Source organism: Anser cygnoides, chromosome 5 (assembly GCF_040182565.1).
Source record: "Anser cygnoides isolate HZ-2024a breed goose chromosome 5, Taihu_goose_T2T_genome, whole genome shotgun sequence".
Classification (NCBI taxonomy): Eukaryota; Metazoa; Chordata; class Aves; order Anseriformes; family Anatidae; genus Anser; species Anser cygnoides.
The window spans coordinates 13737261-13758528 of NC_089877.1; the positions used below are offsets into that span (position 1 = coordinate 13737261).

The 21268-nt window shown below is 45.1% G+C and overlaps 1 protein-coding gene across 10 annotated transcripts in view; it reads right to left on the reverse strand.

Moving 5' to 3' along the window:
• TSPAN18 (tetraspanin 18) overlaps positions 1 to 21268 on the reverse strand; it is a 110996-nt gene that overhangs the window by 17584 nt on the left and 72144 nt on the right. For 5 of the 10 annotated variants that reach the window (XM_048063283.2, XM_048063758.2, XM_048063520.2 and 2 more), the window contains 3 exons: positions 5721 to 5810; positions 2011 to 2102; positions 1062 to 1256 (listed from right to left, as the gene is read on the reverse strand). In XM_048063283.2, the coding sequence (XP_047919240.1) occupies positions 1062 to 1256; positions 2011 to 2073 (258 nt within the window). In that variant the 5' untranslated portion in view covers positions 2074 to 2102; positions 5721 to 5810. Of the gene's footprint in view, positions 1 to 1061; positions 1257 to 2010; positions 2103 to 3127; positions 3239 to 3372; positions 3393 to 5720; positions 5811 to 21268 lie in introns of those variants that run through there. The other 5 variants (XM_048063638.2, XM_048063911.2, XM_048063421.2 and 2 more) reach the window with 3 other exon arrangements.

Consider the following 21268-nt stretch of genomic DNA (forward strand, 5'->3'; position numbering starts at 1 on the left):
ACCCACAATGGCTTCCGGAGAAGGGCTCTCATGTGCAGGTCATGAATTCAAGGGGTGGGCAAGCAAAGTGCCAGAGAGAATTTATCTCAGTGGAGCCGGGCTGATCTCAAAGAAAAAAAAAAAGTTTTTCTTTTTAAAAAAGTGGACTTTCCTGTACTGTTAAGAGACAAGCCTGTTTCACACTGTGAAGCAGCTGTGCAAGATACAATCATGACAAAACACTGTAAAAGGGAGACTTAAACAAACATAAATAAAAACAAACCAACAGACTCAGAGGGAGAAACAAAAGGTCACATTTGACAAAAGTGAGAAATAAAACTATAGAGCTTTGTGTTTTGACGCATAATTGGCAATGTCTTCTGCTAAGAGATAACGGCTGGAAACCCTGTAGTATCAGAATTTATGGCAGAGGTCAAAAAAGTCTTATTTTAGTGGCTAGCTCTTTGTAAACATTACGTGATGACCACATGGGCTGAAATGTAACCCTATCATTCACGGGGAAAATTGCCTGAAAATCACAAATGTGGTTCATTTTAGGAGCAAAGTAGACTGCATAAAGGAGTGACCACGTATTGAGAACTGCAATGCAATGCTGTCAGCCAGTTCTGAGCTGGGCATTTTTGCTGACATGGGGGGCTCCATTACACAGATGTTCCACTCTACGTGTTCTCTGCTTTTTTTTTTTTTTTTGAACCAGTGAGGAAGCAATCTATGGGTGGAGCTGAGGGTTTTGGATGGACAGATGGACAAGAGTGAATCATTTTTGGTCATTTTATAAAAGTTAAAAAAAAATAAAAAAAATATTTTTTTGAGACAAAACTTAAAGTCAAAATATGCTCCCAGACTCCACACCCACTGGACTCAAGCCTGGTGCAGGGAAGAAGCAAATTCTCTGCCTCACTAGTAAAAGTGTCCTAAGTCTATTTAATATCTAAGGCAATAATGGCTACAATAATGGACATCCATTCACGCACTTATCACAGCATCATCTATTCAATGAAAAAGTCTCCCCCATTCTTGGGAAACACCAAAAGGCCAACAGAAGGTGCAAGGACACTTACAAAAAGGAGGAGGCATTTGTTCTCACGGATGGCGCCGCAGCAGCCGAGGAAACCCAGCAGGAAGAGCATCGCTCCCATAGCCAGCATGATGTAGGCTCCGGTGAAGAGCAGAGGGTTGGCAGCCACTATCTCTCGAAAACCTGTTGGATCCACGATGACCCAGATCCCAACTCCCAGCAGGCACGCTCCTCCCAGCTGTCACGGCACAACGAGAGAAGAAAGAGGGAGGTAGGTCAACATAAGCAACTGCTGTGGGAAGACTGAGTTCAGTAGTATCTTTAGATCAGAGGTGTTCTGGAGAATCTGTGCTTCTCTGTGACACACATTATCTGCTGAGCAGGTGACTGCTGACATGCTGCTCTTAGTGTCTCTTGCTAACTAAATGAAACATTTGCAGCAAAAGCACATTTCTTTCTCGACACTTCACTCTACCAACTGTTGATTCCCTGCCTAACGCTGAAAGATCGCATCTCAAGTTGCTGCCACGTCTGCAGGGGACAGACCAGCGAAGCAGCACACGAGAACCCTCCCGGACACGGGATGCCTTGCCCCACTCCGGGCAGAGTGGCTGGGTGCTCCCACCCTTACTGCCAAAGGCAACAGCAACACGGGTCACCAAGAAAGACTCTCTGTGTGGTAGGATAATGACTGTTTCCTAGTCAAAACCTCTTCTGCCATTCAAGGTTAGACCACATACACCAGTAGTTAGAGCTTTCCCACTGGTGTCCCTTGCCAAGGACAACCATAACTTAGACAACAGGGACCGCTGTGCTGCCTTGCTGAATGTCTGAGCATCTTTGGCTGCCATAAAAAAACCCTCGGTGATTGCTGGTGCAAAGCTGAGGGCATCTTTTGGCAACCTTACCAAATTACAGTGTATTCTGTTGGGGAGTAGCAGGCTGCTGGGAACAGGAGGATGCAGGACAGAAAGTAGATTCCAAATACTTACGAATATAAAGAAATTGAAAAGAAACATCAGGTACTTCATGCAGCTCAGACAGTCTCCCTCCATGGTCTTCAGGCTGCTTGATCCAATTCTTCCTGCAAAACACCAGCGTTCCCTTAGCACACTGAATGACATAGGATAATCTCCATTTGTATTGCCCCCAGACCCTGTGGAGTTCATTGTACAGAAGGGCTCATTTCTTAGCCAAACAGGGTACCATAGAGCAGGCTAATAAGAGAGAAAGTTCACTGCTAATTCTCTTTGCATTCTTCCAGGTGTAGAGGAGAATGCAGGTGGGAAGAGGAAGGTTACAAGAGAAGAAAGAGCAGAAAAATGTTTCAGGGAAAAATTTAGAGGGTTAGAGGAGCTGGGCTGGGAAGCTTTTAATCACAGGGAAAAAAAAATGTCATTTTTGAATCTTGATACACCTGAGTTAGACCACAAACTGCTTAGGACAGTATTTGTAATGGAAGAGCAGCGACAAATTTTCACTAGGTAAGGTTACATTAGAAGAAAGTTTCTGCCCCCAAAAGCTTGCTGTTTAAAGAAATGACTGTGTCTCAATGTGCAATTATATCACCAAGCACCCTACAGGGACAGACAAACGAATACATAAAATAGTAAAACCTTCACAGAAACAGAAGCTAATGCAGTCACTGCACCTTGCACAGATGGACGCTTACACATGCAAACACAGAGGCACAATTTTGCTAAGCTCTCTAGAGAAGCCCTCCCAAAGCCTGCATGCTTCTTAAGCCAGCTCTTTCCCCTTCACCACAGCAAATGCCTTTCCCAAAATAGACCTACATCCAATTATATGATGTTAGCAATGTACATTCAATCCACTCGAAAGAATAAAACAGAAATCATACAAGGTTTTCACCAGCTCAGCTACTGAGCAGTCAGGTCCTGAAAACATCACTGCCAAGGCTGGCAGGGTCATGCAGCCTCAGTAACCTGGGAGCAGCAGAAACAAATACACACTCAGCTTTGACAAGCGAGGGCTCCCCTGTTTACCTGGGCCAGAAATTGTTCCCAGTGGCGCTGCTGGGCTCAGATTTGTGATTTCTAAAATCACCATGCTTCACACAGCAAAACAAGTAAGTGCAACCCAGCTCACCGTGCTGTGCTTCAAGCCGGGAACACTCCTAGTGGGCTCACAAATCCTGCAAGCCCTCCAGCTCAGGATGTTCAAATGAAGCGTGTCACCGGCGACAGCACGAGGCCTGGGCTGGGAAGCCAGGAACAGAGCTTGTCAGAGATTCACATCGTAAGAGCTGAACACAAACGTTCAAAAAATGCCAACCCACTGATCTGATCTGAGAACTGGGAGCCCTGAGTGTCTTTGTCAGTACTAGAACTTACAGCTCGGAGAGACCCACACGTAGCAGCAGGACGAACCCCTTCCAATTTCGTCTGAGCACACAGATCCCCAAACAGCACATGAAAGCTCACCATCTGGATCCTTTGACTGTGCCGATTAAAACAGGGCAGATCAATCAAAAGCATGATATGGCCTCTGAGCACCACTTCAGCATATCTGCCATGCGTTACCATCTAGTTCATACAAGTAGTAGTGCTCCTGACTTGGAAGGGTATATAACAAATGCTATTTACAAACAATACAAGCAAAATGCAAACAATGTTCCTTACAAACAATGTCATTACCAAACCATTTGTGGCAACTGCTGCCTTACTAATTAGCTCAAAATATCTCTGGATCACAGTCTGCAAGGAAAAAAATAACGAACGTGAAAGGACAATCCTGACCCACAGAGCTGCTTTTTCCTTCCACTTTTAAGCCGTACAAAAAAAAGGTAAATTTTTTTTAAGTTACTCTTACTGCACACTGATGCAAGCGAGATAAAATCTGAATGCATACGTCTTAATCTACCCTTTAAAAATATCATCTCTCCCCTCCTCCAGGCCTCAAATTTGTGACAGATTAAGTTCTCCTCTGCAGGAGACATTTAATGCTAAGCAAACATTAACAGTGAGAACTGCAGAAGACAGCGGCTGACAGATGCTTTCCCTGGCTTGTCCCATCTCAGACCTGTGAGACATATGAGATGCATTTGTTTTTGTCTGAAATGTAGCTATAAATGTTCTACTTTCTCTTAGGCAGCTTATTCAACATTTTCCCCCTAATATGAATTTTATCTGGCAAGTGATGGGGAGGCTAAAAACCCTGGCAGTGTAGCCAGGAAACATGCCCCAGCTGCTCTAATCAGTTAGGAATAAAGTCTAGTTTTTCAAGGCAATGCATTTTTTTGTCCTCCAACCACCATTTATTTCCTTCCTTCTGACATTCATTTTTGCACGCCTTGAAGCTACCTTGAATTTCTCACATCTAAAGGCAGCTGCTCAACCATTCCCCTGAAAACCACTTACATGTTTCTCCTTGCTACCACTGAAATTTCCCTCTACCCCCAAATCCCTTTCACACTGGACTGAAACTTGCAGTTTCCCTTCAATTGCTCCTTCACCTTTGCCTTGGCAATGAAATCACAGAAAAATGTAGGTTGGATAGGACCTCTGGATGTCACTGAGTACAACACCCACTGCCTCCAACCTGGGCCAATTCCAGGGCTTGTTCCAACTTCAAAGCTAGAGCAGGCTGCTCAGGGTCACATTTTGTTAAGTTTTGAGTATCTCCAAGGGCTGAGATATCCCAGTCTCCATGGCACCTCTTCTAATGTTTGACCACCCTCACTGAGAAAAGATTTTTCACAACATCTGTTCAAAAAGCATCCAAGTTACCTTGTGGCAAAAGGAACATTCCTCAGATGTGGCAGTCTACCTTATCATCACCAGTCTCAATTCTTGCTTCTTCCATACCATTACTACTCCTACCCTCTACAAAGACAAGTGTGTGAACCATTTTCCACATATAATTCAGACACTGTGCACATGCCTGATGGCTCATCAGAGTCTCTCAGTTTCTGCAACTTGATAGAAATCACAGCATAACCAAGACTGGAAGAGACCTCTAGATGTCACGTTGTCCAACCCTCACACAAACCACTTTTTCAATCTCTTATCTTCTATCACATTGTCCATGTATTTCTTCTTCTCACATAAGTATCTCCTTGCCTTCATCATGCATGAAGACCTCCTCCATTGAACTGATCCCAATGCTTACATAAAGACCTGAGAACCAGTCCTGCTGCATCTCCTACAAAATATTAACCAATGGCTTGAGGAACAAATGCTGCTAACTCACGCCTACTCTCATATTTTACACACAGTGCAACCAAGTAAAAGCAGAAGATATATTTGAATTTCTCCCCACCAACACGGCACACACCCCTTGGCTTGAAGGTACGGAGACTTGGCTCAGGCTGCTTCCCTTCCTTCACGGAGGCAAGCAGTTCTATGTTCACTATCTGCAAGCAGTATCTAACTCCTTTTAAACCAAAGCGGTGGAGTCTGCTAACACAACTTATCTAACAGATGGTGCCTTCCAGAAAACCCACTCAGAGTATGACTTCCACTCAGTCTGCCCCTCTAGACAAAACAGGGGTAGGGGCAGATTTAACTGGGAGACTGAAGAGGGATCACTTGCCAAAGTACACCTTGCAGGTGACATGACAGCAGATAAGCCGTGCGCTTCTTACCCCACTCCTGCACACCACAGCTACATCTAACCAGCCCTGACAGACACAGAGAAAGCATTTGAGACGCAGAAAGAAAGAACCATAAACAAGGTTCACCTTTGCAAATCTTGGGACTTGTCACAGAGTGTCTTTTCTAGTCTTTAATCGTCTGTGTGTCCCATATATCTCTTTGTTGCCAAGCTTGTCCTGTAATAGAAAAACATGCGATTACTGCAGAACTGAATAAAATACAATCATGTTAAATACACAATTTATTAAAACACACCATGCTGATGAATATGCTCGGTCTAATTTCCACCTTAATTTAGTGTACATTAGCACTAATGAAGAGCTTTTAATACCCAGTGAGGGATCTGATTCCTCAGAATCTCTTTAACGACGTTTGGGGTGTTTCGAATGCCCACAGACCACATGTAAATCTGTAGTCCCATTGCATATGCACCTCATACCACAACAGTGCTAGATTAATAGCAGCTGCACCTTCAATATTTTATAGGAGGTTTAGACAAACTTTAATCTGCTGTGACTTTACAGCCCATTTACTGGGAAAATGGAAAAGGCAGAGGAATGGAGACGGAATGTGTCTTTGGGAGGCACAGCACAGCCGTAAGGAGTGACGGCCTGAGACGCTGGGCGCTCTCCCTCGTCCTCCCTGCCATCTCTCACGCGAAGCCGAGCAAACAATTTCCTCTCCCTCTGCCTCATTTCCACTGCCTGTGGAGCAGCGGGAGAGGAGCCGTGAAGCCGCAGCACCGCCTGCCCGAAGACTCAGAGAGAAACTGGTGCCGGCAGAGGGCCCCGGGTGCAGGACGACGCTGCCCCTGAGCTAACAGCAACAATTTTCTCAGCAAACGTACCCTTTTAATTTCTGCCTGCACAGTGCTAATGACAGCCTTCACCTAAGATGAGGTGAGACCACAGATCAGCACGCAGAGCGTGCCTGTTTGACTGGCGCTTTGTCTCGGCCCCCTCTCCGCTGTTTTTTCAGCCTGTCCGACCACCACAGCCCCACGGCGCAGGGCCCGAGGGGAAGGGGCAGCCTTGAGCTACTCCAATAGCGCCTCGAGCCACAAGGGTCTGATGTTCACGTAGGGTTGCTATGCCCTGCAAGAGAATAATTCGTCCTCCTCAAACCGGTTTTGAATGCTCGCAGATAATCTGAAGCCCCTGCTTAGCTGTGAGCCATCAGATAGGTCACCCGGGTCTCGCCCTGCTCCCTCCCGGAACGAGCGTGCCAGAATTTCAGCGTGATTTCTGGATAGGGTGTATTTAACATCTGTTTTCCACAAACATTTGTGAATGCGCCTTTGAAAATTGCCTCCCATTAAGACTTCTGTGAGCAAAAGTCTATCGTTTGTTGTTGGCAGGAAGAGAACAAAGAGTTTCAAGGTGGCTGAAGCTAGTACAATATAAAACATTTAATGAATATTCATAGAGCTTTTGTTTTCTTTTAATCCCTCTTATTTTATGTCCTTTGTCACGGTGGACCTACACCTCTGAATGATGAGCAGGGATGGCTCTCCTTGGGAAACCTGCAGGGTGCAAACACCCTCAGCCAACTGCCCCCATCTCCACTGCCAAGTCCTTCGGGTACCTGCCGAGCAGCCCCTTCACAACGACGTGCAGGAAGGCAGCCCCAAATCCACACCACATTCAGACTGGTGTGTGCAGGTGTCAGAGGGTGCCACGGGACCAGCCGAGATGGCTGCAGCAGACGCAGGAACCTCTGGAGAGGGGCTTGCAGAGGCTGCAGCTGGGACAAGAGCCACTGTCACTGCCCCACAGAAGAGGGCCCCTTTTTGACGCTCAGAGCCCACCGCCCACCCTTGCCTCTTTTTTCTTTTGTGTGGGGAACACTTTGTCCTGTGTTTTGCATGTGCAGTTGAGAGACAGTTTCTTCAGTTGTCCTACCCTGCAGTGCCTCTGCCCTGGGACAGCTGCTGCCATGAGAAGATGGCTCTAACTTTAAAGCAGAAATGACACTGTGCTACATAAACCTATCATTAGGAAAATAACCAGAATGATAGGATTCCTGCTCCTACTGCGTGTGCATATAATTACATCCATACAAGCCCTCAAAGGTCTGCGTGGGAGAGGAATCTTTTTTTTTATTATTCCTCTTAAGTCACAATATTTTAAAAGAAATTACAGCACCGCAGAGAGGAAGAGCTTAAATGCTTCAGTAGGTACCAGCAGGTGCTGTGTCAGAAGGGATGAAAGAGCACGTCTGGTGCCAAACAATAGCAATTCTCCATCTTACTCTATGGCCCTAAAGGGGAGGAAGTCCCTGCCAAACAGACTCTCTTTGGTTAATAGCTACAATTTTGTCATTAGGGAGAACTGCAGAAAGTGCAAAACCACCGTGCCTAATTGTGACTTGAGCAAGCTGATGCCTTTAATTACAGTCGCTGGGGAAACGCGGGGGAAGTTGGAGCTAGGGCCGAGGCCAAGCCTCCTTCCTCGGGCCGGGCGCGTGCAGGCCACGCTGCCTCAGCTGGCCGGGCAGCTGCGTCTGGCACACGTCGCCCTGCCTCTGCCGCAGCAAGCCTCCTTGGAAAGAGCTGGCTTCTCCTCGCCTTCGCCGCCTTCAGAGCAGCCCTTTGTGGGGAGCGAGCTTTGATGAAGGAAAAGCGGCTCAGCTCCTGGCTCCCGCTGGTCTCCCGCTGCACGGAACCAAGCTGGAGAGCCAGAGCAAAGAGAGAGGAGGCAAAAGCCAGCTGATGTAGTCAGCGGGTTGCAAGGCAAGAAAGAAATGAGCGGGCGTGTGAGAGGGGGAAACATCCATCTGGTTTTGGAGAGAAATCCGGTCTCCTGTATGGCAACCGGTGCAGGAAGACAACCAAAGAATGGCTTATGGGTATCCTGCTTCAGGAGCGCCCCTAGCTATTACCAGACCCCTTTGCTCACCATATTTGCAGGATCTAGAGAAACAGAAACGCATGCCAGCCCATATATTCAGCCAAAGGAGAAGCTGAAGACAGAAGTCACATCCTGGGGGATCTCTGCAACAGGTCACAGCTTTTCTGCTACAGGGTGAGGAGAAATGTCTCCGCAGAAGCAGGCTCTGTTTAATATCATTCCTGTGCAACAGCTTCAGAAGAAGGTAAAACATTTACTACTCCTGAACTGGAGCTTGGCACAAGCTGTCAGCCCCACGTGTTATCCTGTAACTACAGCTTCTAAATAAATAACTAATTGCACTGGAATTTCATAGTGCTTACATAGCAGAGTCATTGCTGTGACACGACTCCATTACCGCATGTAAATCCAATTAGATCCCAAAGTGCACTGTGCAACTACAATCGGCCCCTGCGGAGCTGCGACGAGGGGACCTGCACAAGGCCATGCAACTAGATACTAAATTACAGTCAATCTACCTCCTCTTTAGTTGCATTAAAATGCTAATGCTACTGTAATATGGGCCCATTTACCAATGCCGACTGTCTTACCATGCAACACTGGAGTGAACAAGGTGCATTGCCTGAGAGCGTTTAATTCCTCAGTACAGTTTAGCGAGCAAAGCCCTGCTACATCTTATACCTTAAAACAATAACCAGATTGGCTTTTATAATGCTGCAATCGCATGAGGCTGAGGATGGTGTTTAAATGAATCTGAGCTGCTGTTACGACTACCCTAAGTTTTCTGGCCAAGCAAAGCACTCTGGACAACTGGACCATGTCACCTCCTGACTGTCTGTCTATTTTTAATGAAGACACATTTCTGCCACGAAGCAGATGTGCCTAGGAGCACATCAGCCACACACAAGAGGAAAAAGAGGGCTGGACTGAGCCTCTTTAAGCTTCATATAAATAACACCAGCTCTGCAACAAGAACAATAATACAACACTCAGAAGCTATGTTTTGTATTTGCAACTTTGCACAATGTGTGCACAGAATACGTGAAATCATATGGTGGTAAAATCTCCCACACATATGCAAAAATTCAGAATGGAAATTCAGAAGTCTCAGAGTGAAATATATTTTCCCAAATGCTGTAGCGTTTGGAGAAGTGTTAGTGCACGTGCTTGAAGTACCGGTATAGCACAAGGCCACAAGCCACTCCACTTCATTTAGTAGAACTGTGCTTACAGCACTATTCCAAACATGAACTGCTCACTTTGGCTCCTTCCCAAGCTGAGTTCAATAGATAATCACGTCTGGCTTTTCACACGCAGACACCAGCCACCCTAAACAAGAAGATCCTGCATTCAGAACCAACGTGTCTGATAGCCTGCAACTCTTTTAAGTTCTGTTCCTTAAAAAAAGAAGTCCTCACACAGCTTCATAGGTGTACCTTCCCTCATCCTAACTATAGTACAAGGGAACCATATGGTACAGATTGGCTTTCTAAGCAGACATCCCAAAGATTATAGGCACTGATAATATAATAATATTAATTTAGTTTAAGAGATAAGAAAAACCAAGGCGAAAAGGGGAATGGACGCGCTAGATCTCCTGATCCACAGGACAGCACTCTGCTCCCCAGTCCATACTGAGACCCATGAAAAGGTTGGTTCTTTCTGGATGACAAGTTCCACTCTTTGAAAGGCATCTTCTGTCCCAGAAAGAAGCCTATTTAGCATACGAAAAGGGAGGCAGCTAACTTTGGCCTCCTGTGTCTGAAAATATTTCCCCTCAGATGGAATAAATGTCACCCCCAGAGTGGATCGTGCAGTTGCATCACAAGCCGAGTGACATTACCTGCTGTCACGTCAGATACTGTCAAGTGTTGAAACACTCCATACACTCGCATGGCACTCCAGATGGTTAGGGCATTTAACATGAAGTGTAAATGCCTGACACTTCTTCCTTTAGCCTGACACATCTCACCTTTACAACTGACTCCTTGGTGCTCTTTTCCGCTCTTTTTCTATAGCCTTGCTTTGTTTGCAGCAAATGCCTCAGCAGTTTGTGGCATTTGTGATTGCTGGGAAAGATGCAGGAACACATCTCAGAAATGCTGGGCAGTTGCTGTGGCAACCTTGTCCTCCTCAGACCACAATTTCCAATATTTTAAGAAGTTCCCCGATACTTCGCAGGCTTGAGGGAAACAATGCAGTGGAGAAAAATGAATGATTCTAAAGTCAGGAGGCAATCAAAATGGATTACTATGAGCCACTGGGCCTTGGCCTATCAAAAAGACAATAATGATTTCTCCTTGGCAAGGAAAAGCAGCGTCAAAGCAGTTGTGCAGGGGCACAGGCAACGGCTTGTGGGCAAGGCAATTTGAAACCCCGTGCTTTTATCATCTGTTTTAACACAGAACAGAGCTCCAGATCAGTAGGTTAACAACTTGTTGTTGTTGTTCTCAGTGCTTTTCATAAGGAGGAGTTGGGGAACAAAACCGACCCTTTAACACCATTTCGTTGGGGGACTAATAATTGTAATTGCTTTTAAAAAATCCTAAACAGAACTATGAGTGCATTAATTATCTTACAAAAAATAAAAAATAATTTCTTTTTGTTCCAGGTAGCTGCCTACACAGATACAAAACCAAAACATTCAGTTTAGTCAGTTTAGAAAAGCAAAGGTTAGAAAAAACATCCTGTAAAAACAGATGATCTTGAATGAAGGATTTCAGTAATTCTAAATAAAACAAAATTGCTGGAAATCTAAGAAGTGACAACATTTATGTGATCCTGGTCCTCTTTTAAATCTGTAAAAAAGAATAACACATCCCAAAGTGCCATGGATGCTACACACAATAGGAGATTCTTTATCCTGCACAATTCAAAGTGATTCCTTTAGGAAATAAATAAATCTCACAAGCTATCAGAGCTATATTTTAAGTAAAACTTGAATGCAACAGAGGTGGTGAGAAACAGCCCAGAGGAGCAAACATGGAATCTAAGTTCCCCTGTTAATAGCCAAACTGATGCACATGCCACATATTGCATGCGTAAATCTAAACTTAGTTTCACTGCAATCAGTACCTGTAATTCACTCCAGGATACAAAATTGCAGCTAATGTGGTGTTACAGGTCAACACGAGGGATCTCAACCACACCTGTCCCGATTAAGGTATGAACACCCAAACATCTGATGTCTTTTACTATTGGTATTTCTGATTAAGAATGAATAAGAAGGCGAAGGAGCAGAGAGAGCACCGCAACCACAGCCCTCAACAGAGCTTCAGATGTTCTACGGGAAAATAAACGAGAGTTAATAAATCCCATAATCTTGGCATACGTGTTTCTAAACGTTCCCCCTGCCTTCAGAAGATGTATAATCTAACGGCTCCAGCAGCGATCAGGTTCCAGGCAGACAAAAGACCCTCGGCACAACTCATACGTAGATGACAGGAGCGGCAGGACTAAGTGAGGTACGAGCCAAGACTTGCAGGCTGGCTCCCAGCTGCTTTTGCTTTCCCAATGGATAACAGATACTGCATCAAGACACACAATGTCATGCTAGTGAATTCGCTGCTCTCTTAACACCTCATTTTTCTCTCCATCTGAACTTATTTTGAAAGCGCGCAGTTCACTGTCCCCTTCTCCTTTGTCCTTACTTGTGGCGAGGGAAACATGAAAGAGAGCGTGGCTGGTTATTGTTAATGCATCCGAAAGTGCAGCCATTAAAAAGAAGGGTTATTCTGGAACGTGTCACGGTTTTCCTTGCTATTCGCCCAGGCAGCTAATGATCGCCCTAATAGCTCCTCTCTCTGAAGTCATAATAAGCTTACAAATGAACCCATTCAGCACGTATTAAAAAGCAAGGGATGCTCCTTTGATTATAGCCTTTACGGAAACCTGTGCGTTATCTGTTTTGTTGCTGCACAGCCGCAATTAGGAGATGCTGCTGGGAGCCGTGCGGCTCGGACACCTCCGAGTGCCATGGCAACACTGTCACCTCCGCTTCGGTGGCTCCCGCCGCCATTGGGGCCGGGCCAGCACACTTCAGCACTTCCAGGGATTAAGGAATAATAGGGGCCTAATTAAACCTCTTCGCTGACGCCTCGACACGGCGAAACGTGTGCTGCAACTCCCGTCAGCCGGGCAGGCGGGATGAGAGAGGGGAGCCTTGTCCTCGCCACACGGCTGCCACCACTGCCCCGGACATCTCACGTCCCGCTTTGGGCAGGAGGCATCCTGCCGCGCGGCAGGAACACAAGGCAGTAAGGGCTACATGTGTTGGAGAGCCTCTACTTTTCCCCGTAGCGAAGAGAACACCAGGCACAATATTATACGCTCCCCCCAAATATCCTTACTCCCAAGTACTGTGCATCTGCGGGGAACTTCAGCGGAGAGCCGCAGGGAGCAGGTCCTTTTGGCAGATAAGGACCGCAGCCTACGTGCTGATGAAGTGGATGCAGGGGCTTTCAGACAGCCTTCCCGGTGGGGTGAACTTCGCCCACAAAAAGTATCACGTCTGCTCTTAAAAAGCTCATCCTGTAAGTAACCGCTTCTGCTTTGCCTGAAAGACAAGACCTTTGTGTGGAAGAGAGATTTTCTACATCTCCAGGAGACCGGCTGGGGTTAAAGCAGGTCAAACCATGAAATACAGATAGCTTTGTGTTGATACTACCCACGGTGCCTATTAGGAAGGCCATAATTATAAGAAAGCATTGCTCAGCAAGGATATTTAATACAGTGCCAAGGAGTCTCCCCAGGCAGGCTTTGTTTTAAGGTTTGCAAGCTTTGAGGGGGAGAAAGGATTGTATCTCTTGTTGTGAAGTGGTTCAGGGCCAGCGCGTTTTTAGCTCCATTTAATCTAAATAACACACAACGGCAGCAGTGGAAACTTCACTACCAGAATCGCTTGCAAGCAGGCTGGGAATAGCCTGGGGCAAAACCTGAAGCACCATCAATCATCCCTCTACGTAAGAATCGGTGTGCGCTGACAGGGTGTCATAAGGACACTCTCAAAAATGAAACAGCAAATTTAACCATGGAAATACTCTGGATGCTGATGAATTTTCTTTTACTCAGACTTTGTTGATATTTTACCTTTCAGGATTTAGTATCTGAAGACAAAACTTCTTCTAATCCAAATCAGAAGGGTGGAATAATTGCAAATGTACCAGTGAATGATGAAGGCACGACCTGAAACACCAACACGAAGCAGCTCACGTGGCCTTCAAACAGCACAAAAACCACTTTGTGGCTGGGCAGCAGAGCGCCTTGCCCTTCGCACCCCTAAGAAGCAAGAATGGAGTCAGATTTGGTCCAGAAATTCCTGTTTTTACGAAGACTTCACCCCCAAAGGGTAAGAGCACCCAGAGGTTCAGGGTAGCCCCAGTTTTGAAGCTGGTGAAACAAGCATGGGCTCGCTTCACCCAGACCCAACCACAACCACTCCCCATCAGCTCAAATTTTGATTGAGAGGCTACATTATATCCTTTATTTCCGTACTTCCCCTCCCTTCTGCAATGCACTGTCTTGACACTGTTATCTGCATCATGTATCACATATGATACTTTTTTTTGTCATCAGATTCGTGCATTCAAGTTGTCATTTGGCAAACCTGATTTTGCTCAGAAGCATCAAAAAAATCTGAGTCAAAAAGAATGAATGAAAATGTAAAAGGGAATGCCAAGCAAGCCCTCACTTAAGCACTTCATCTATTCTGTATGGAAACACCAGCTCCTGAAATTCATTTTTTGTTGAGATGGCATGTCCTTGTATAATACCTTATCTTTCCATTATCCTAGGGCAAAACCGCTGAGGTTTCTCAGCTAATACTTATCTGCTGCTTTTCGTGCTATTCTTGGAGGCTTACAAAGCAGTTAGGTGTCTCCAAAGCATCTTGGGGTAATAGCCAGGATATCCTTCTGGTAAAAAAGGCAAGTCAGAGGTGACCAGATAACTACAGAATCTATCAGTACAGACTGGGGGGATTCATGCCTGTAAATCAATGTAATGCTGCTAAGCCTATACCAAACACCCAGAATAATGACTTACTCACCACTTAATCCTTACTATTGGCCCAATGAATCCAAAATTAGTCCCTTCAACTGGACTATTGCTCAGTCTAGAGATTAAAAAAAATAAATCCATCTGAAGACAGGATTTTTTTTTTTAATGTCATCTCATTCAGCTATTTTTCAGGAAAAAAATGACTACATTGGCGGATACAGTATCGGCAATTAACCAACAAAGCAAACTAACAGAAATTAAGATCTCAGTGTGTAAGAGTTTAGTTAAAAACTTAGCATATTTGCCTCAGGATATATTATACATTTCACATGAGTCAAAGGCAAGACAGGGAGGAATTTACACATCCCCTTTTTATTTTAAAGACACAAAATATAGGATTTAGCTCATGAAGCCAGTTTGAAGTTACCACCTGAGGTTATTACCTTAGCCTTGCTTGGAGACCTCCATTTACAGCCTAGCTGTAGTGGCTTATAAAAACAAAGGAATCTGCCTGGGGCGAAGGGCCCTTAACCTCCGTGGGTATGATGATATCTTCAGTTTGACTGCGTTTCACCTCCCCAACCGTATGACCAGACCATGGCCTGATCAGAGAGTCAGCTTCTGCTCCAAGCGAGGCCACATTTTTCTAGCTGAAATAAAATGGTATGTCACAACTACGTTCCCTTTACAGGATTAATTTCTTTCCTACTGCATCTGAAGGCTTAGCGGGCATTTTAATTGAAACGTTAAAATATGGGGGCATTTGCCTTTTAAAAGAGGATGTATCCTTTTTGTTAAAAGATCTAAATGCAGATACACCAGAAAAAAATTGTTCTTTCCCATAAACTAGGGTAAGCCATACCACAGAAGGGGATTTTGCCACTTCAACTACACAAGTACAGCTAAATTAGCAACCCTACTTAGTACAGAGCAAGGTTTCTTAGCATCTGTCCACTTTAAGCAATGTCTAGCATGAGCTCTCAAACCAATACAGCTTACTCCAAAATCCCAGAACAAAACACCATCAAAAGCCTTTTGCTCACACCAGTTTAAATACAGGCACTTTAAGCTTTACACAGCCACTCAAAATACATGCCCATGAACAAAAAAAAAAAAAAAAAAAGGAAAAAGGACTAGAAGTCCATGTGGATCTGACCTGTGAAAGCATTACTTTATATATTAAATCAAAGAAGTACCACTAATTACAAAGCTTAACAGATTCTTTGAACACCACAAAAAAAAAAGAAAAATGCACTTGTAATGAGAGGATTGAAAAAATACATAAAATCATCAACAGAATATACAAACAAATGGCTAAATCAAAACCTACCAACCGTCCCCGGGCTCATCCTCTGGGGAAAATGTGAGCAGAGACTGACCTCGTACCGAGCCCCAAAGGTCAAGTGCTTCAGTCACGTCCCCAGCAGTCCCCTCGCCAGCCTGCTGCCCCATGCTGCTGGCGATCACGCACCTCAGACAGCAATGGGCTCCCGTGCAGTTTCTGGAAACGGGAGAATCTGAGACCCGAGCCAAGTCCTTGTACTTGGAATTGCTGCACGGAAAGCAGCAGCTGCAAAGCTGGGTGGCGCAGCCCCCAGCTCCAGCCAAGGAGGAACGGGGAGCCGCGGGCTGCCTAATAGCAAGGGGGTCACCACGCAGCATCCAAGCGGCTCAGCACCATGCTCGTGTGGCGGTAAGGGATGGTAGGGATGGACAAACAACCCCTTAACTGTATCACAGATCATCTGGGGGGAAAAAAAACACCAAACAAACAAACTATAACGTGACCTACTCAAGAGCTCAGGGCCTGAGCTCTTTCTCACAAGGTGCCGGTTCAGAACAAAGCCAAATCCTTCCAGCTCCCCTGCCTCTACCACAATTCATTCCTTACCGGGACACTGAAAGGGACAGCAAATGGTCTGCTACAAAGTCTGGTTCGGAGGTGCTCTATGAATAGAGAAAATGTAGCATAATTACATTAGTAAAGGTAACTGAAGGCACTGCCACATCGTTGTTTGCTCTTTAATTTAACCAAAGAGTTAAAGGTGGCCATAACTGGGAAAAAAAAAAAAAAAAGAAAAAGGTGAAATTGTTCTGCTTTTGCATAAGTCTGACTGCATGATTATAGGATGTTGGACATGTCTAAGAGGGAATATTCTACCGAATATTTAACCTTAGAAATGGAAGCTTGGTTGTCTCTTGTCCTGTTAACATCCACGCATATCTTCCATTAACTCTAATTAGGGATAACAGGGTGTTCACATAAGTATCTCCATAATTAATGTTAATAGCAGTTACGGGCAAACGCTGATGGGAGACAAAATGCCAAGTTTTTTCTCCGGGGTTAAACATTCAGAGCCTGGATGTCTCTCATTTCCAGCTCCTCCAGTAAAGGCCGTCTAATCAACTGCACGCGTTGCGGGCAGACTTACACAGGGAGCCTTGCAAAAAGAGACACGCATGGTCACAAGTAACAGCACACACTGTTATTTATACAGAACGTAAACACAGACACACAATACCTGACACACGTGACGCTGATTCACTTCTGGATGCTTACTGCTGTACATACCCCACAACAACATAAAACCAGTGCAGACTGACACATCCCTTTTCCCTTCGAGGTGCCCAGGCTGCACAGAGGAGCAACAATTTTTCTATCATATATTAAGATAAGTCACTTTCAATTAACAAACCAAAGAGCAAACAAGATTATAGCAACAACCTCAATTACCCTTATTAATGCTATTATGCCACCCCTACTTGATAGGCTATACAATATTCCCAAATCAGACATTATTAACAAGCCATTAAATCTGTAAATGAGAACAGCAGAATTATCTGCCATAATCAGAGCAGCAATAATAATGCACCTTTCATTGTGCTTCTGCTTTGAGCCCTCGGCTCTGCAGCAGTTCATTTAAAAGCATTAGCAGACTGCTGCCAGCCAGGGGTCACTTGCTAGCACAAAGTCTCGCTCTCCGCCCTCTCATCCCATCACAAGCAGAGAATTTCCATCCAACTTGTGCGATTCTGAAGCACAGCAGATTTGTAAGCTGCCTTTAGTTGGGCACATATTTATAAAGCCTCAGGGAACCAGGCAAATACTTTGCTGTTTCTCTCCTCACGAGTTGCAGACATTATTTGTAGAAACCTTACGGTGCTGAAGCCTTTGCAGGGACTTCGTGAAGGGGCAAGAAGCACCAGAGCAGGAGTGACGGGGAGAGCCCGTAACGGAGGAAGAAGCAAGACAAAGTCCTGCTGATGCTCGCCACTGGAGCCAGAGGAGGAGCTATGGAAAATCTGACTCACGCATCTAAGCCCTCCCTGCGCCCTAGCGCTAACAATCCCTGGTCCTTGAATGCTTTGGGATAGCTCCAGTCACAAAATGAACACGGGCATGAGTCCCGCTGAAATTAGTAGGTGCTTTGTCTAAAGGATGAGGAAAAAAAAAATCAATTTGTGCATTTGTCAGCTCACCTATACTGACCCCATGCTGCATTACAGAAGGGATGTCCCCCAGGACTCATCTTGAATCAGAAATGGACGTGTTTTGGCTTTGCTGTGTAAAAACAAACTTTTTTTTCCTTGCTTTGTTTTCTGCCTTGGGGAATTGGTGACTCAGGCAGGATGCTGAGTACTCAGTGGGATTTATTTTTCAGCATGTTGAGGCTTTTTTTATCAGGCCTGCTGGCTTCTTAATGCAGTTCCATTCCAACTAAGATGTTCATTAAATCATCCTGCTCCCCATTTTTTCATCGTAATTTTAAAGGGGGGAGCTTGGGGAGCTACTGCTCAGGAAAGCAAGGAATAGGGAGCACAGAAGGCATGGACCTGAGGTATACTGGCTGCCTGCAGCGGTGACAGAGCCAGCGGTGCTTCTAAAGCACCAGCCCCTTTGCCATTCCCTTCTCAGACCCTTTTACCAAAGGCAAGCATGACACAGCTCCCAGGACATGCCCTGCACTGGGCACCCGAGCACTGCTTTACTGTGTCACCGTCCCCACACTGCTTCCTCTCCTCTCTCAAGTCCATGCTCCACCAGACGCTTCTGAAGATCTATCTATCTGTGTCTTGTGTTGAAGCACCCATCCTACAGCTTCATGATGGACAGAAGTGCCTAGGGGAAAAAAAACCTTTCCCTTCCTTGTTCAGTTCTGGCTTCCCAGAGGCACCTTTCCACACAGCTTTTCTCAGAAGAGGAAAAAGAATATTCTGTCCAGGAAGGTATAGGGCCAGCAAACATTTTTAGCCATGTTCTTACTAAACAGAGAACACTTCCTAGCAAACAAAGGGTTGCTCTTTAAAATACATTTTGAATACTCATCATACAGTATCTTTTTTTACAATCAGATGAAGCAGTGGAAATGTATTTAGCAGCAGCAGAACCCAAAATGAGCAGAACTCAGCATTACCTGCTGCAAAACTGGCCCCCTCTCCACCCTGCTCATACTTTTGGCATTTAAAAATACACGGTGAAGCAGAAAACAGTCAGTAAAAGTAACACTTGTAAAATTACATTTTAAAATCGGAGTGCTGTAAAGTAGCGGCTACAAAACGAGGTGAAATGCTAAGCAACGAGTTGCCCAGACATTTTTATAGGAATTGGAACCAATGGCCAGTAAGTGTTCACGGAAATGGGAGTTAATTGAAATTTCTGGCCACTCTGTGTTTTAACTGCATGGCTGGTGTGGCTTCAGCTCCTGGCCAACAGACTGACAAGGATATTAAAGAAGAGCAGGAGGGAATCAGCCAAGTGCAATGAACAGTCAGTTTAGAAGAGGATAGTTCATCTTTTCTTCGTTATTGTCAACTTAGCTAGGATGTTCTCTGGTTATGCTGGATATCCATTTAATTTTCTCCAGGGCTGTGCAAAACACAAACCCATACTGGCAAGACAGGTGATATAAGGAGATGGATCTTATCAGTAGGGATTTGCTTTCACTATTTTTCTTTTCCCTGAACACAAAATCAGAAATGATAGAGAAAGGTCACAACCACAGATTTTGGTACAATAGCTTAACCAGAAGCTGAAAACATGCTCCAGGATGTGTTTCATAACTTCCTGACATCTCTTTGTCTTTTTGTGCTTCTACTGCCCACTCCGCCTTTACGGGTTTTCTTCTCTAGCTAAAAAGAGACTGTCTTCCAGTATGAGATGCATGTGAGTGCACTGAACTACTGATATATGAACAGCTGACTGGTTTCTGACGCAAAACAGAAGGAAACTCTGACCTTCTGCAAATGCAGCTACCTGGGCAGCATTTCTAGTGGCAGCGAGTTCAGAGGGACTCCTCATCCATTTCCCATCGTTTTGCATGATGGAACATCACAGGCTTCCAGGCAGCTTATTGCATCTTCCCGATAAAACCTGGGTCTGTCAGCTACGAATTTCTTTCAGTTTGGAGAGAGAGAACTGTTGCTTTATTCTCTCTCTCTCTAAGAAGAAAGTTTTGACTAGCCAGGGGTGCTGCCAACGGGGCATTAACCTGGGACACAGAGGATTAAGACTGACGTTCCTGGTCAGCCCAGCTCTCAGCAAGGAACTGAATTAACATTTCCCTTGCTGGGCCATTGAGCCAAACTCCACCAGGGCAAACCACAGTGGTTCTTGGAGAAGGCATCTTGTACTTACAGAGACCTACATTTTTTGGTTTTGTTTCTTTACTTAGAACTATAGAAGGGTTGATATTTTTGGACCACAACCAAAGAGAATGTCCCCAAAACTTCAAAACCTGGCATCTGGCTCATGAAAGAGATGAAACAGAAACACGCCTCTTCTGCATGAGCCTAACTTAAAGATGATGCAATGTTTTACGCAGATGAAAGGCTCTAGATTTTGGGTCTGCAAAGCAATGCTTTTCAGTTAGAGGCATCGATTTTGTGCTTATGTTCCTATTCACAAGGCTACTTGCAATTCTATTTTGCACAGGTTGGGAAATGCGTTGGGAACTTATGGATGAAAGATAGTACTGGTGGGAATAGTATCGAAACAACTGACTGGCTAGATCTTAGCATCCTCCACAGAGCACTCCAACCGGATGCTGGGAGATACTCTCCAATGCACTGACACCTCTGTGTTTTTAATAGACAGAACCCAAACCAGCTGCAGACTTACTGATATACCAGAGACAGCAGAAAACTTTGACAGGGAGCAAGCATCCCAACTACTGGCTCAGCAACTCACACCAGGATGACAATACAGTTTTTGGCTCTGCCAGACCCACCCGTGCACTCACAGCAAAGCCCCGCTGCAATGCTGTGATGCGGTGAGAGCTGGGCACCGCGCTCGGGCTCTCCTCCCGCTGACCAGCCACAGCCCTGACTGCAGGGAAAGCACAAGTGGCACCGAACAGCCCAGGCTGGCGTTGCTTAAGGACCAAAAGCAACCACCGAAGTCATTTGCATCCAGAACTCACAAAAAAAAAAAAAAAGAAAATAAATACTCTTTTTTTTCTCTCTCCAAAATAAAATTACACAGTTATAATCATCCTAACCATAACAGATACTTCAGCTCGCAAACACTCTCAAAGCTGCAGTGGGCAATAAATCAGACATGTCACTTCTAGCAAGTCATTGCTGGAACTGCTTGCTACATGGCCAAAATACATAGAGAGGCTTTCTTCCTGGTGATCCTCAGAGCCAAGATTTCTCGTGCTGGCTCTTCTTTTAACAAGCACTCCTGTAAAGTACAGATAAATCTAAATTTAGCATTTAATTCCTAATCATTTTCCTCTAATTACTGAGTCGAGGGTGGGTTTCGTTCTGATAGACTGATACGCTGTGTC